The following is a 16,768-nucleotide window of genomic DNA, read 5'->3' on the forward strand; positions in this document are numbered from 1 at the left end:
TGAAGATGTGAAACTTTTTATTTCTTTAAACTAAAATGGTGTCTTTTTTTATTAGATTATTATTATGAACTTTATTTTTATATTATATGAGATTTTTCTGAATTGATAGAATTTTCTACTTAATAGATTTTACCATCTTTTTTTATGTGTTTGGTACTTTTTAGAAAAGTGTGGAACATATGGCTAGTAATTTGTTTTATTTCCTGGATTGAAATAGAAATTACAGTATAAATGATTATTCATCCTCTACTACAACTTCAAATTTTAAAAGAATTAAAAAATATAAGGGAAAATAAATTTTGTATTTCAATTATTGCAGGAAGATGGTTGTCAAAGAAATCTAATTTTTCTTCAAGTCTTTTATCAGTATTTACATTCAATATTAAATTATTACTGACAGTAAATTACTCCGTTTTCACAAAATGTAGGATTTTGAATGTGAAACTTTGCATGTATTTAATTTGATATTTCCTTGTTTCTAGCTCTAAACATTTAGATACAGTAATTTTATTCTGAAGTTTGTTAAGGTTAAATAGTTAACCCAACCTACTGGACCAAATGTTAAATAAAACTTTAAAAAAAAAAATATTGGTATAATTTTAATGATCTTCCAATGAACTTTTGTCTGACTGGTACCTTATAAATGATGTTGACTGGTACCTTATAAATGATGTTGACTGGACAACATGTGGTAAAAATGTTTTGAGGTCCAACCAGCATTTTAACAAACTCTGTTATACAATAATAGCTTGTGAAACCAGGAAATAAAATAGGAATATGGATTATTGTTGTTGGCTGCTGGTCTGAATTGATTTTATCATATTTATATTCTACATAAAATAAACTTAATCATGCAAATATATTTGTTTTTATAGATATTCCTCTGCCCAGAATTCTCCTTTCCAGTAATTGTCGTTTCAGAATCTAATGCATTCCAAAAACGGTCACCAAAATATTTTGATTGGTCTTTTTACACACGTCTCAAACAATTGAAATTCTACCAATGAGGTAACCAATGGTGTAATGTTATTTTCATTTTTGGGTATGAACTTTGAAATTTCTCATAGTTAATTAGATTTCAAAAGATTGTAAGTCATTTCATGGGAGTTTTTTTGTTCACAATGTTTTAGTGTAAGCTTCTTAATTTACCCAGAATCCATAAGATTTAGTTGTCAGCAGCTGAATGTTGGAACTTTTAATTTGAGGAGTATATTAATTGTTGATGAACATTCTAGTGGAGGTCAGATTTGTTTGAGAGTCATTTAGAAGTTTCATTTTTATTTTTATGCCCCACCTACGATAGTAGAGGGGCATTATGTTTTCTGGTCTGTGCGTCCGTTCGTATGTCTGTCTGTTCGTTCGTTCGTCCGTCTGTCCCGCTTCAGGTTAAAGTTTTTGGTCAAGGTAGTTTTTGATGAAGTTGAAGTCCAATCAACTTGAAACTTAGTATACATGTGCCCTATGATATGATCTTTCTGATTTAAATGCCAAATTACAGTTTTGACCCCAATTTTACGGTTCACTGAACATAGAAAATGATAGTGCAAATTTCAGGTTAAAGTTTTTGGTCAAGGTAGTTTTTGATAAAGTAGAAGTCCAATCAACTTGAAACTTAGTATACATGTTCCCTTTGATAAGATCATTCTAATTTTAATGCCAAATTAGAGAATTTATTCCACTTTCACGGTCCACTAAACATAGAAAATGATAGTGCGAGTGGGGCATCCGTGTACTGTGGACACATTCTTGTTGAGAAATATATACTGTTGCTATTAAATTAAATTGCAACAAGATGTCTTTGTGACTGAAATTGTTTGTCTACTGTATTGCTAGCCTATCAACACTGAGGTTGTGAGTTTGAATCCAGCTTGTGGCAGGTGTGTAGATTCCGATCTTAATTGACTATTAATATGAGTTTTCCTATTGAATGTTGATGGTTTTCTCTAGGCACTCCATGTTCATCCATGAATAAAAACAGACTGCCACAAAAAAGTGCAACAGTGCTGAAAGTATCATTTACTAAATCAATCAATTGATTTAAATGAAGCATATGAAAAGTACAGAATTTTCTGGACCAGCTGGGTTTTCTAGAATAATTGTTTGTGATTCAAGCTTTGGTTATCTTGCCTAAGTGATAAATTTAAATTTGTTTCTCAAAAATCTTTTTTTAGGCCCCTACTGAGGAAGTCGAAGGACACTTGAGGTATGTTCATAAATCAATCATGATATTCCTGTAATGCTGTTATGCAACATTACTTACCATATTTCATACTTGGTAAAGTTTTGAAATGAGATTAGTTTTTGTACACACTTTAGTTCTTAACCTATACCACTAGCGTAGCACACGGTATGGTTCTGACTACCAATTTTTACTGCAAACTTCCATACAATAAATGTTTTACATTTACCTCTGTCTATTTAATTTTTTAAAAAAGAAAAAAAATGTCTTTCAACATTAAAAGTACTGAGCAGGGTAATGTACGTAACCGCAGTACCGTAATCAGTTTATTGATTAGGATACAATGATTAATTAATCGGAATTGTTCAAGATGCTGTTGCGGATAATGTTGGGTGTTGTTATTGGTTCATGCACCAATCTGACACAGACTGAATAAACTGAAACTGATAGATAATCTGAAGAATGCTATAGCAAGCAACAAATGCCAGCTAATTGGGAAAATCTCTGATGTTGCTAGTTCTTTAAGTTGAATGCATCAGTTTGGAAACATTTTCAAAGTCGAAGAAGCCAGCAGCTTTTCTTTTGATAAATTGTTGCAAGTTGGAAGTGCATTGTTGCAAGTAGGAAGTGCATTGTATTTAAAAAAAAAAGAATCGTGAACAAAGGGACAAAAGACAAACCAGAGAACAAATAAGACACACAAGGACAAACAACACCATTCAGCATTGAAAACTAAAATCAAATTAGAAACACGGACCCCTAAAACAACTGGTGCGACTAAAAGTGCTCCATGAAGCGTAAGCAGGTCCTTCTTGAAAGACAACAATTGTTAAAAAAATCACGGTAATTGCGACAGGCTCTCTAGTGAATGTGAATATGACAAAATCGTATACAATACATATAAACAAGATACAAATTATCAAGTATACAGTCATTTATTTCAGTTCTTCGTCTTGACAGTCGCTGCATGATCATTTCAAATATTTATATCCTACTAGCTCAAGATGACCCCCCTAATGTCGACTTATGTGATTGTCTGGAACGTTCGCATTGAAACATTTAACATGTAATTAACCCTGCCGCAATTTTGCGCCTGTCCCAAGTCAGGAACCTCTGGCCTTTGTTTTTCTTGTACTGTTTTCAATTTTAGTTCTTTTGTGTATGGGTCTAGAAAGGTGTGCATTCTCCAAAATACGTTGTTTCTGGGCGGGCAGTTCTATTATAAAAGACTTCTTAGGTTCATATCATTTACACTCAACGTTTTTTATCATGTATTGTTTTTACTATCAATGTTTAACCCCGAGTTGGGGTGCAACATTGATAGTAAAAAAACGTTGAATGTAAATGATATGAACCTCGAAAGTCTTATATTATAGGACTACCGGCTGACAGTATTGTTCTCATTTACCAATCTTGCTATGTAAATGACACAAAAATAGAAAACAAAGTGAAACAACAAATACGCAAGACACAGACATTCATTTTTTTCAAATTGTCTTGTAAAAAATGCTGCTGTTCAAAAAAAAATTTTAGTGCCAGGAAACACTTAGAATGCAGGATTTTAATGCTATAAACCCCAGAGCTTCTGGGGGCCTTAAGTGGCCCCCATACTCCCTGCCGTAACGCAGCCTCGCTATGCGAGGCTGGATGGGCCACTTCGTGTCCCATATGTATAATTTGCCGAAACCGTACCATTATTTTTTGGCATGCTACGCCTATGTATACTTCATGCTTTAGTAGTGCATGCTATCTGTTTGCTTAGGTCCAAGCTAGTTCTTATACAAAGGGTTATACTATTCATCAGCATTATTATTTGTTTCCAATATTTTTTCCATCAACTTTTGTCTTGCATCATCTAGTTTGATGAACTTGTAATACATAAATAGAAGTTCTATTTGGAAATATTGCACATTTTATTTTATTAATTGTTTTTTTTTTAACATTAATTACAATCTATATTTTATAAAAGTAACAATAATAAAAATTCTTTACACACACACACATGAATTTCTACACTTAAGTAAAAAAATCTTTGTATAACTACTAATTTTGGTACTAAAAATATACTTGAAAATGTGAATGCATACCATATACACTTATTTGTAATCTCAATTTTACAGATCAGGAATCAAAATACATTTGAATTTGTGGTAGGCACCTAATTGAGAAAAAATCAATATCTCACTTAGATTATGCATAACAGCATGGCAAAAGCAGAAATGGCATATGAGCATTGTTTCACATTAGGAAGAGGCTTTCCTGACTCTTCTTTTTTTTATAATTTTTTTATGTGTTTAATGTCATTTCATCAATCCTGGACTTATTAAAGTGTGCCCTTTTTGTTGATGTCTGAAGCAAAAATCTAAATACTATTAGATTTTACTACATATTTTCAAGTCTTACAAATAGAGGAATTTGTTACATCATGTCTTTGAGATTGACAGTACTGAACATTTATTGAGGGGTAAAAAGACTTAATCTCTGTTTGTGCTTTCTGTTTGCTGGGAAGCTATTAGTAGATAGAGAAGAAAATTCTCTGTCAACTTTTATGATGTTAATTTGGTTTTCTTTTGGGAATATTCCTTGGATTCGTTATGTCATAGGATACCCAAATTTTAAAAATCAGAGTGTCATTTGACTGTTCTTGCATAAACAAAGAATAGAAAATAAATAAACAGTAAAATACATGTAGTTATATTTCATGTACAAAATAAAGTATTTCTCTAAAAATAATTTGCAAATTACACATACATATTAAAAACAAAAGTTCACAAAGTTTCTTATAAACTTGACCAAAAAATGTTAAGCGTATCTTTTTTTGTACAGGGATATTACTTATAGTGCATCCAATTACAGTTAACTTTGATATACTGTAGTGCCCAAAAATCAAGCATTCGGGAAAATTTGGGGATTTTGGAACTGTTCTTTTATTAAAGTCAGTAATAGGCAATCAAATATTTAGTATGATTCTCTGTGCTTTTGACAGAGAATAACAAAACAAAATATAAAAAAAAACAAAGAGCCAAGCAAAAAACATCACATACACAATTTACATGAAAGAGATCTCAGTCAGTTGTAGTTTTGTTTTCAGTATTGCTCATTTTTGAAGTTAACTACTGGTCCCTGGTTTTGGTTTGTGTAAACAAATGTTGGTTCGTTACTGTTAACAAAAACATCTACTGGTTCCATACTGGTTATCAGTTCATCATCACTGTCATCATCTATATAGTCTAGACGAGACAGGTACATTTGTCTACAATACAATAACATTTAATACATTACGTATGATGGATGACAGACTATGATGACATAACTCTTGAGTCAGTAAGCCCGGCAAATAACTTATCACTTTTCTCATTATCTTGTTTTTGCAGGTGAAACATTATTATTTTAGCTATTACATAGAAAACAGCTTCAACTATCATATGCTTTCTAATAACTTTTCTTGTTTGCTTTGTTTTTGTAGATGTAATAACAATGAACACAGCTACACATGTCACTACATTTAATCTACCCACTTTTCTAGTTTGACTTGTTTTCGCAGATGCAATATTACTATTATAAATATTACAATGAAAACAGCTACATAAAATGTCAAATCATATGCTTCTAACAACTTTTCTCGTTTGTCTTGTTTTTGTAGATGTAACATTATTATAGTTATTACAATAAAAACAGCTACACATGTCACCACATGCAATCTACTCGCTGTTCTCGTTTGATTTGTTTTCGTAGATGCAATATTACTATTATAAATATTACAATGAAAACAGCTACATAAAATGTCAAATGATATGCTTCCTAATTACTTTTCTCGTTCATCTTGTTTTCGTAGATGTAACATTATTATAGCTATTACAATGAAAACAGCTACACATGGCACCACATGTAATCTCCCAACTTTTTCTCGTTTGTCAAGTTTTCGTAGATGCAACATTACTATTATAATTAATATGCTTCCTAAAAACTTTTCCTCTCGTTTATCTTGTTGTTACTTTTATAACTACTGCAATGAAAACAGCAACACATATCATATGCTTTCTAATAACTTTTCTCGTTTGCCTTGTTTTCGTAGATGTAACAGTAACATTAATATAGCCTGGCATCCTGACCCAATCTAATACTTCGTCGATAGGCTACTGTCATGCAATGCGGAGACATTATCTTAGGCTAACATTATTATAGCTATTACAATGAAAACAGCTACACATGCTAAATGTAATATACTCACATTACTTGTTTTCGTAGATGAAATATCACTATTATGACTATTACGAAAAAAAACCAGCTACCCATGTCATTTGTTATCTGTTCACTTCAGTTTCTCGTTTCCTTGTTTTCGTAGAAACAATATTACTATTATAACTATTACAATGACACCAGCTACACATGTCATATGTAAACTACTCACTTTTCTCGTTTGCCTTGTTTTCGTAGATGCAATATTACTATTATAACTATTACAATGAACACAGCTATACATGTCGTTGACACGGCTACTGTAACTAAAATACTATCTGCAATTTCAAGTGGTACAAAGGTGAAGCAAAATGTTTATGTGCATGCAATACAAGAGCCTGGATGGGGTTGACAAAAAAGAAAATAATGGCCAAAGTAAAATGGGACAGGAGAAATATGGGAAAATAATATGACAAGAAAAGAGAATATTTGCTAGCTAAATATAACGAATGTAAAAGAAAATGGAATAAGTGCTATGATAAGTTATCAAAGGTACCTGGATTATAATTTAATACACCAGACGCGCGTTTCGTCTACATAAGACTCATCAGTGACGCTCAGATCAAAATAGTTATAAAGCCTAACAATTACAAAGTTGAACAGCATTGAGGACCTAACATTCCAAAAAGTTAATTCAAATACGGCTAATATATAAAAAAAAGAAGATGTGGTATGATTGCCAATGAGACAACTATCGACAAAAGACCAAAATGACACAGACATTAACAACTATAGGTCACCGTACGGCCTTAAACAATGAGCAAAGCCCATACCGCATAGTCAGCTATAAAAGGCCCCGATAAGACAATGTAAAACAATTCAAACGAGAAAACCAACGGCCTTATTTATGTAAAAAAATGAATCTATTCCTTGGATAAAAAAATCTTAGTTATTTGAAAAATTCAAAGTTTTGTAAACAGGAAATTTATAAAAATTACCATATATAAATTGATATTCATGTCAATACCGAAGTGCTGACTACTGGGCTGGTGATACCATCGGGGACGAAACGTCCACCAGCATTGGCATCGACCCAGTGGTGTAAATAGTTATCAAAGGTACCAGGATTATAATTTAATACGCCAGACGCGCGTTTCGTCTACATAAGACGCATGCATCATGACACACACAAAAAGTATAGAGATAAAAATTCCACCAAAATATAAACAATACAGAAATGAAGACCATATACGTACCCTCATATAACGAATGAAACTTTGGGAGAGGTAAGATTTTTAGTTAATATTTGGGCTGCCGTAGAACATATTTTTTGAATGTACTTATTGACAATGACCAAGTTTGACGTTGTTGATGAAAGTGTGCTGTATACGTAATATTGATTTCTTATGTTTTGTTAGTTTGGAAACACAGCGAAGGAATAACACACGTTTTAACAGTCGTAAAACCTTGATACCCTAGTGTCGTATTTTATTTTAGAAAACATGCACATCATTTGTTTAAACCCCCCTTACATTTCGTAAAATGAGGTCTGTTCGACCCCTCGTCAAAATCCCACACTACCAACGACACTACTAGCACGCAAAGACAGCTAAAGATAGACACATCTTCAGCAATTAAAATGTTTCTACAAAAACCCAAGCACGCCCCACCTCTTTTCCCTTGAGTCAATAAGCACGTTGTTTTAATAAATGAATTAAATTTAAAAAAAAATAACAGAAACTGCAAGGATATAGCAGCAACAACTTAACCAGCTGAAAAAAAACCCAGATATGACATACACAGGACAATCATTCAAAAGGGAATAGCTTCATCAGTTCATGAACACTAGTGTACAAATGCATACGAAAGTGTATATTTCTAATACGTTTCTGGGTGAAATTTGTTGGACTCAACCATTATTTATTAATATTATCTGTTTAGTATAACGAAAACACATCCTAATAAGTAAACATGCGTAGTTGCGTGTTTTTTCGTCATTCTAGATACTTAGCATACAATAGAACAATCCCTTACATATTTGTTACAGTTATTCGTATACTTACTGTCTTTTGATGGTTTACTACTAAGTGGACCAAGTGGAGTTGTTGTCATTAAGTTATCTTTTCTTTTAGTTGAATTATGGACAGGTGTAGTCTCTGTGGTACTAGTAGTTAAAGTTGATGATTTTAAGGTAGTAGATACGGATGTCTTTGGACTAGGAGAAGATTTTGGTGTAGCTGTGGTAGATAACGTTGGTGTAGTTACTGGTGGCTTTGTTGTAGATAACGTTGGTGTCGTTATTTGTGGCTTTGTGGTAGATAACGTTGGTGTCGTTACTGGTGACTTTGTGGTAGATAACGTTGGTGTCGTTACTGGTGGCTTTGTGGTAGATAACGTTGGTGTCATTACTGGTGACTTTGTGGTAGATAACGTTGGTGTCGTTACTGGTGACTTTGTGGTAGATAACGTTGGTGTCGTTACTGGTGACTTTGTGGTAGATAACGTTGGTGTCGTTACTGGTGACTTTGTGGTAGATAACGTTGGTGTCGTTACTGGTGGCTTTGTGGTAGATAACGGTGGTGTCGTTACTGGTGACTTTGTGGTAGATAACGGTGGTGTCGTTACTGGTGACTTTGTGGTAGATAACGTTGGTGTCGTTACTGGTGACTTTGTGGTAGATAACGTTGGTGTCGTTACTGGTGGCTTTGTGGTAGATAACGTTGGTGTCGTTACTGGTGGCTTTGTGGTAGATAACGTTGGTGTCGTTACTGGTGACTTTGTGGTAGATAACTTTGGTGTCGTTACTGGTGGCTTTGTGGTAGATAACGTTGGTGTCGTTACTGGTGACTTTGTGGTAGATAACGGTGGTGTCGTTACTGATGGCTTTGTGGGAGGAAACGTTGGTTTATTTGTAGTAGGAGAAACTGTTGTCGACTTTGCTGAAGGTAACGTTGGTTTATTTGTAGTAGGAGAAACTGTTGTAAAATTTGTTGAAGGTACCGTTGGTTGCTTTGTAGTAGGAGAAACTGTTGTCAAATTTGTTGAAGGTAACGTTGGTTGTTTTGTAGTAGGAGAAACTGTTGTCAAATTTGTTGAAGGTACCGTTGGTTGCTTTGTAGTAGGAGAAACTGTTGTCGACTTTGCTGAAGGTAACGTTGGTTGCTTTGTAGTCGAAGGAATTGTTGTCCTCTTGGTGGGAGGTGACGTTGATGTAGTTGTAGTAGGAGATACTGATGGTTTTGTGTTATGTAAAGTTGAGGTATTTGTGGTATGCGAAATTGTTGCGTTTGTAGATGGATTTTCTGGCATCTTTGCTGTTGGATGTACCAGAGTCGTCGTTTTAGGATTTGCCTTCACAGTTTTCAGCATTACCTTTGCATCCACTGTTAATGACTTTATGTTGAAATAAAATGTGAAAAAAATCCATTAATTTAACATTATTGTGTAATAAAGCCTTGCAAATTAATCGATCGAAAAGGTTATACTAGTACATAAAATTATAAAAGGAATCCTCAAAACAGACTAATACAACCACAAGCTTAGAGGTTGAAAAAGATTGAAATACTTTAAAAACGAATGGATATACTTTATGTTATCAACTTCTTACAAGGTCTCTACGTTTGTTTGTTTGTTTTTTTTTTCTTTTTCTTTTGAAAGAAGAGAGCCACGATATCATACCACTGAGCATAATAATAATAGAAAAAGAATATGTGGTATAATTCCCAATGAGACAACTCGCCACCAGAGACCAAATGACATATAGAAGTTCGTATATTTATCTTTCATATAAAAGTAATATAATCTATACATCATTTTCGAGAAGTTCATGTAATGATGGACATTTTATCCTACCTTTCTTTATAACAACTTGTATTATAGTATAGCAATATAATATTTCCCACAGAATGTAACCAAAAGTTAGCGTGCAATAAATTCTAATATTGCACTAGTGCAACAAATCTTCAAAATTCATGACGTCATTAACGTTTAAATCTTAGTTTAAACCAATTTTTACTTTCAAATATTATATTGCTATACAATAAAAGGGTTATTGCATGAATATTGGGGAATATTGTCCCTCGTAGAACATATATTGCACTCACAAGCTCGGGCAATATAAAGTTCTACTCGGGACAATATTCCCCAATATTCGTGCAATAACCCTATATTATAACAATGCAATACAAAAAAAAAGAATCTCATATACGATTTTGTGTCCAAAAAGAAAAATATTTTACAAACTTACCATAAGGATTAAAGTTACGAATAATAAAATATACTGGTTCTTCATATTCAGTTTTATCCTAATGAAATAAAAACAAACATTAACTTTTAAATGTTGAACCTCTATATTGTATTAACTTTAATTGTATAGCTCAGAAAAACAGTACAGAGATGCTTTTTTGGGAATAGAGGTATTAAAAGTTTGAACATAAGCAAAACAGAAATAGAAAATGATAGTCATGAGTTTATTAAATGCCCCCCCCCCCCCCCCCCAGCCGTTTTTCGGCTTAAATAATTTTCAGCGGTAAATTATTCAAAGTACTAGATTGATTGATTGTTGGTTGCTTCACGTCAAGTGGGAAATATTTCATACATGTTCAGGAAGAGCGATCCATTTGATGACATTGAATCATAATGATATAATTTTTCACATACTTGCTTGATTATGACAAGTGCGTATTGTTACTTTGTAAACATATGCAAATGGTTTAATTAAGTCATTATTGAACGTGATTCATGACTAAGAGAAGGAATTTTCGCAGCTTCAACCACATGACACAGGTAACACTATATAAAGCATATTTCAAATTTCTAGTATTGTCCCCAGTTTTAATTCAATGAGTGAAGAAAACAAATTTGATTTTATATTTTCCTGCGAAGAATGTGATATTTTACTTATCATTGTTAACTACATAAGTGAAATGTATAACGAGAGAAACAATTATAATGTCAATATATGAACTGTGTAATTGATGGCTCAACTTATAATGTTATATATAAGCATGATATTTGAATTGATAATTTTAAAGAGGAGGCATGCTGTAAAAAATAGTATTATAATTAATATTAATAATCTATATTTTTGTTTTTCTTTCAATGCTATATGTTTGTAGTGTTTAATGTCTATCGTTTTGTAATTAATATGCCTGTCTGTTTGTTTGTTTTTGTTTTGTATTTTAGTAACAATCCTATTGTTTGGATTTTAGACTAATACAATTCTTATTCTTATTCTAATCTTATTCTTATAATCAAACATAAAAAAAGTTGCAGAAATAGATTTGTAAGAAAGTGTGTGTTAACTGTTTTTTAACAATTAGTTTCGTGTTTTAAAAAAGGTACTGTACATTGGCGGATCCAGGGGTCGGAGGTTGGAACCCTACCACCGTGTATGTTCTTTTGACCAATATTTCTAGATAATCAGCAATAAATGTTGAAACATGGTTACATGTCCATTACTACATAAAGTATATAAACAATAAGGGTCGAGTGGTGACATACACTCGCAAAAGAATATACGTCCGTACTGTACAAGACAAAAGTACATTTTGTGTACTAAAGTATTATAGTTGGGCATGGGAATACTGATCATTTTAATTTAAGATTTGTTTTAATAAATTATTTTCCTTACCTTTTAATACACATACGTAAATGGCCACTCTTGTTTGGTAACTTCTATAAAAACTTTGCTATCAATAAGTAAACAAATCATTCATATCTATGATTAAATATTGATAATCACTGTATATATGCAACCAAATAACATAGTTTACTGAAAAAAAGATAAAAACACAGTAATATTTGTAAAAATACGTATATCAATTTCATATTTCAACTTTATTTATTTTGTCTTGGGGTCATTATTGGAAAGACTTTGTTCTAGGTATCACGATCTATGTATATTTGAGTGTAATTTGAAGCCCTGACAGTTTGAGTTTTTGGATGTTTGGTTGAATTACAAATAGCTTTCAATTGTTCTTAAACTTTGTTATAAAGATGAACTTGTTGTCATTCTACAGATCAAGATGAAAAAGGGGGTGGGGGCTCGGTATGCGGCATGTACTTTGCTTTATGTTGATGGCCGTGCGATGGAAAGTTGTATTCATTAGACTAATTGGGAATATTTAGTGTAAGGACGTTATCAACGACAAAAACACGACCTTGTGCAATGCCAAAATATAGGTATTGACAGATTGTTGAATCGCAAATGTACGTATAACAAAAATATCTAGTTGGCTTTTAATAAATTGATAACAAAATCAATAATCATTTCTTTTGTTCTAAAGTTATATTGCCTTCTTGGTTAACTGTTGTTCTTTATATAGCCTTCTGCTGTCTTCTTGGTCAGGGTTTACAGTGCAATTGTTCTAGCTTATAGCCTTCTGTGATCTACTTAAGTGTTCATATAGCTAAATTGTCTTCTTGGTTAATATTAATCATTATAAATCATTATATAATGTAAAACCAGGTTCAACCCACCATTTTTTCCCTTCAAAAATGTCCTGTACCAAGTCAGGAATATGGCCATTGTTATATTATAGTTCGTTTCTGTGTATGTTACATTTTAACGTTGCGTCGTTTGTTTTCTCTTATTTTTGAGTGTAAATTCACATTGCGATAAGACGTGTCACGGTACTTGTCTATCCCATATTCATGTATTTGGTTTTGATGTTATATTTGTTATTCTCGTGGGATTTTGTCTGATGCTTGGTCCGTTTCTGTGTGTGTTACATTGTAGTGTTGTGTCGTTGTTCACCTCTTATGTTTGGTGCGTTTCCCTCAGTTCTAGTTTGTTACCCCGATTTTGTTTTTTGTCCATGGATTTATGAGTTTGAACAGCGGTCTACTACTGTTGCCTTTATTTATATACCCAGAGTGTCTTCTTGTTATAAAGATGTTCTTGTAGCTAGATTGTATTGTTTGTTAACAAAGAAAATACTCATATTGCTAGATTGCTATCTTAATTTACATCTCTATTTGAGGATAGAGACATTTCTGTGTGAACAGATGCTCTTTTAACTAGATTGATTTCATGTTTGGAAAGGGACCTCGGTGGGCAATTTGTGTAATAGTTCATCAGACATCTATTATGATCTATAATGTAATTATATGTTGTGAGTTCGAATCCCGAACGTACGTGGTATGTACGTTCGACTGCAATCTTCCTTGACTACGATTTACAGTTTCACGAATAAGGTCGGCGGCAGTTCTCTTCGAGCTCTAGCTTCTTCAGCACATAAAAAAAAACAAAAAAACAAAAAAACGAAACAACTAGAAGTGATGGAATTGGCGTTTAAGCAACAATAATAAATCAATTAATTAACCAATCTTTTTGTAACCAGGTTGTCTTCTTGGTTAACAGATGTCCTTACTCGGACTCTAAATAGATATTCAAATATTTACCCACAATAATGCCTGAGGCGTTAATTGCCGTCGACGATGGATCCCATTTTCTGTTTATTGGATACTTTCATAAAAAGAGGAACGAAAGATACCACAGGGAAAGTCAAAGTCATAGGTAGAAAATATACTGACATGTAACTCCATGGCTAAAAATAAAAAGACAAACAGACACATAATAGCACAGAAGACACAACATAGAAAAGCAACACGAACCCCACCAAAAAATGGGGGTGATCTCAGGTCACGTCTCCGAAAGGGTAAGCAGATCCTGCTCCACATGTGGCACCCGTCATGTTGATTATGTTATCGTGACAAATCTGGTAAATAATAGTCTAATTCGGTAGGTCACTTTCTTTACCCCTGTATTTAAATGTGACATATTTTACAGTAGGTCTAATTGATTAGAAACATGTCTCTGGTTTATATATGTTGTGATCAAATGTAGTATTCTTTAATATAGAGATTTCGTTTAATACTTCACTAATGTATAATATTACTGAATGTCATTTATGAACTACACGGACAACTGAATGTCCACTACGTAACAAATTTATTAAATTTTGCTAATATACAGTTTTATAATATCAAACATCATTGTCAAGTATATAGGTATGCCCTAAATGTAAGACTTTTTTTTTGTAAACGCAGATGTTCAGGTTACATTCAGGGCCGTAAATTACATGGAGGCATGTAGGCAGTTGCCTCCTATTGCAGGCTGACAAAAAAAAGAAAAAATAAAGAAAATGAAAAAAAAAAAATGGTTTACATCACGATTTATTTTAAAAGTACTGGTTGTTATAGTTACAAGATGATTAATCATAATGGCAGGGTGTGTTCGATATTCAGAACTGGTAATTATCGCTAAACGATACCCAACTCCTTCGCACACGTAGTTCTACCCAAATATAAAACAAATACTATTGCTTATGTTAGCCTTGTCAGTTGTGTCTTTCAGTTATGAGAAATCGTTTTCTGCGCTACGGCGCCTTTAAACATGGAACAGGTCAACAATGACGAAGTTGAAATAGCTCGATTTGGACTGTCAAAAAAGCAGGATAAAGTAAAACCACAAAAAAACTATCAACTTCAGGGGGTGGGGGGCTTTCATTTTAAGTTCGCAAATTGTTTCCCTTAAACTAAGTAAAAATAGCTTGTGAAGAGTCATAAAGCAGGATAAAGCGTAAAAAGAATCTTACTTTAACGGCACACCCAATCTAATATAAATAAAAAAGAAGATGTGGTATGATTGCCAATGAGACAACTCTCTACAAGAGACAAAATGACACAGAAATTAACAACTATAGGTCACCGTACGGCCTTTAACAATGAACAAAGCCCATACCGAATGGTCAATTATAAAAGGCCCCGAAATGACAAATGTAAAACAATTCAAACGTCGGGAAAACTAATTAACCGGCCTAATTTATGTGCAAAAAAATGAACGAAAAACAAATATGTTACACATCACCAAACCAAAACCACTGAATTACAGGCTCCTGACTTGGGACAGGCACATACATACAGAGTGTGTCGGGGTTAAACATGTTAGCGGGATCCCAACCGTCCCCTAACTCTGCGTTATAACTGTATTCAATATATTCAAGGCGCTTATTTATGAAATGTAGCAAAAATCTAACAAGTGGTGGATTCTGTGGAGGTACATTGCATACAGGGAAAATGCCCGAAAAAAATATCTTTTTCTGCATAAAATGGGTCCAAAAATAACATTTGCCTAGCTCCGCTCGGCATGCTGCCTCCCCTTACAGGCCAGGCAATTTACGGCCCCGATATATTAATCCAGGGACCTCCTATACTAAAGTCCCTGATTACTCAGAATTAAAAAAAAAATCCTTAAAAAACTTGCCTGTAGCATGTATCTTCTATATCCGACCGCAGATATATAATTTATGCTCCGTCTGATCAAGGATTTGTTAAGATTTGTATAGTGACATTATAGCGTCAAATCCTTGGTCTGAAAAAGCTCATGACCTTAATCCGGAAAACCATTTCCTTATATTTACATAACCGTCAATGTTTCGATTATTATACAAAAATAAAGCGGGAAAGACAACAGAAAATGACAACTAAACTAAAACAAAACATAACAGGTGCATTTAAGATGCACGGTTTTACTCTTCGGAGGTGAGTAAGAATGGACATCGACCAATATTTCATTTATCGATTATTGGAACTGTCACCAGCACAGGAACACCATTTCTTTAATTGATTAAAAAAAGGGGGGGGGGGTCTATTAACATGTACCAGGTTACTCTGTTTCGCTTCATTAGACATCCTCACTTAACAGTGGCGGATCCAGAAATGTACAGAATCCGGGTCCATTCGCCCTGATTCACGTTTTCCCTGATACCTGTTCGCCCATGGTCCATTCGCCCTGATTTTTTTTTTTATTATTATTGTCTACTTGCATAATATTTATTATTTATACAGAGGTCAATATTTGTATTACTGCAACCAAATAATCAGTTTCCGTTTTACTTGCATAGTATTAGTCCAAATAATTATGATGTCTTGAAAGGATATTATATTTTTCGTTGAAGTAAGGCGTCAAAGAAAAAAAATATAATAGCCTTTCAAGACGTCATAATTATTTGGACTAAGTATTAGTAGAATACTTGAATACAATGTATTTATCTTTATTGATAAGTGTTATAACTGTTACAGTTTAACCTATATATATTGATATATTTATAACTGCACATTTTATTGTTCGAAATATGCCTATTGATATTCTATGTAGTATTGTTTAATTGCTGCATCATTACTATTTGTATACTAGCTAGTTGTATGGGCAGTTGCCAATTATTGTAATTGAGTTTGTGCCAATAAAATTATTTGTATTTGTATTTGTATTTTGTTTCAATAATTCTATCAAGTCAATTTATGCAGTATAATATGGGGATAAATTACTTGTAAATTCTTTCGAAGTTTTACACTTAGTAAATGACTGTTTTTACTCATTTCAAGCTGACTACTTTATTAAAACAA

The 16,768-nt window shown here is 33.1% G+C and overlaps 2 protein-coding genes across 3 annotated transcripts in view; one reads left to right on the forward strand and one right to left on the reverse strand.

Annotated features, from left to right (window-relative positions):
* Positions 1-4,173: 4,173 nt before the first annotated feature.
* On the reverse strand, positions 4,174-12,068 carry LOC139515228 (mucin-2-like). Its single transcript, XM_071304792.1, has 5 exons — positions 11,991-12,068; positions 10,605-10,662; positions 8,422-9,751; positions 6,591-6,696; positions 4,174-5,432 (listed from the first exon to the last, which is right to left on the reverse strand). Exons 1-5 carry the CDS (start codon positions 12,002-12,004, stop codon positions 5,267-5,269), a joined length of 1,674 nt encoding a protein of 557 aa, XP_071160893.1. The 5' UTR covers positions 12,005-12,068; the 3' UTR covers positions 4,174-5,266.
* A 3,735-nt stretch (positions 12,069-15,803) lies between these two features.
* Positions 15,804-16,768, forward strand: part of LOC139516374 (DNA polymerase epsilon subunit 2-like) — a 64,464-nt gene continuing 63,499 nt past the window's right edge. For both annotated transcript variants that reach the window (XM_071306443.1, XM_071306442.1), the window contains exon 1: positions 15,804-15,904. In XM_071306443.1, coding sequence (XP_071162544.1) covers positions 15,840-15,904 — 65 coding nt within the window. In that variant the 5' untranslated portion in view covers positions 15,804-15,839. The remainder of the gene's footprint in view (positions 15,905-16,768) is intronic.

This window comes from Mytilus edulis, chromosome 3 (assembly GCF_963676685.1).
Source record: "Mytilus edulis chromosome 3, xbMytEdul2.2, whole genome shotgun sequence".
In the NCBI taxonomy this organism is placed as follows: domain Eukaryota; kingdom Metazoa; phylum Mollusca; class Bivalvia; order Mytilida; family Mytilidae; genus Mytilus; species Mytilus edulis.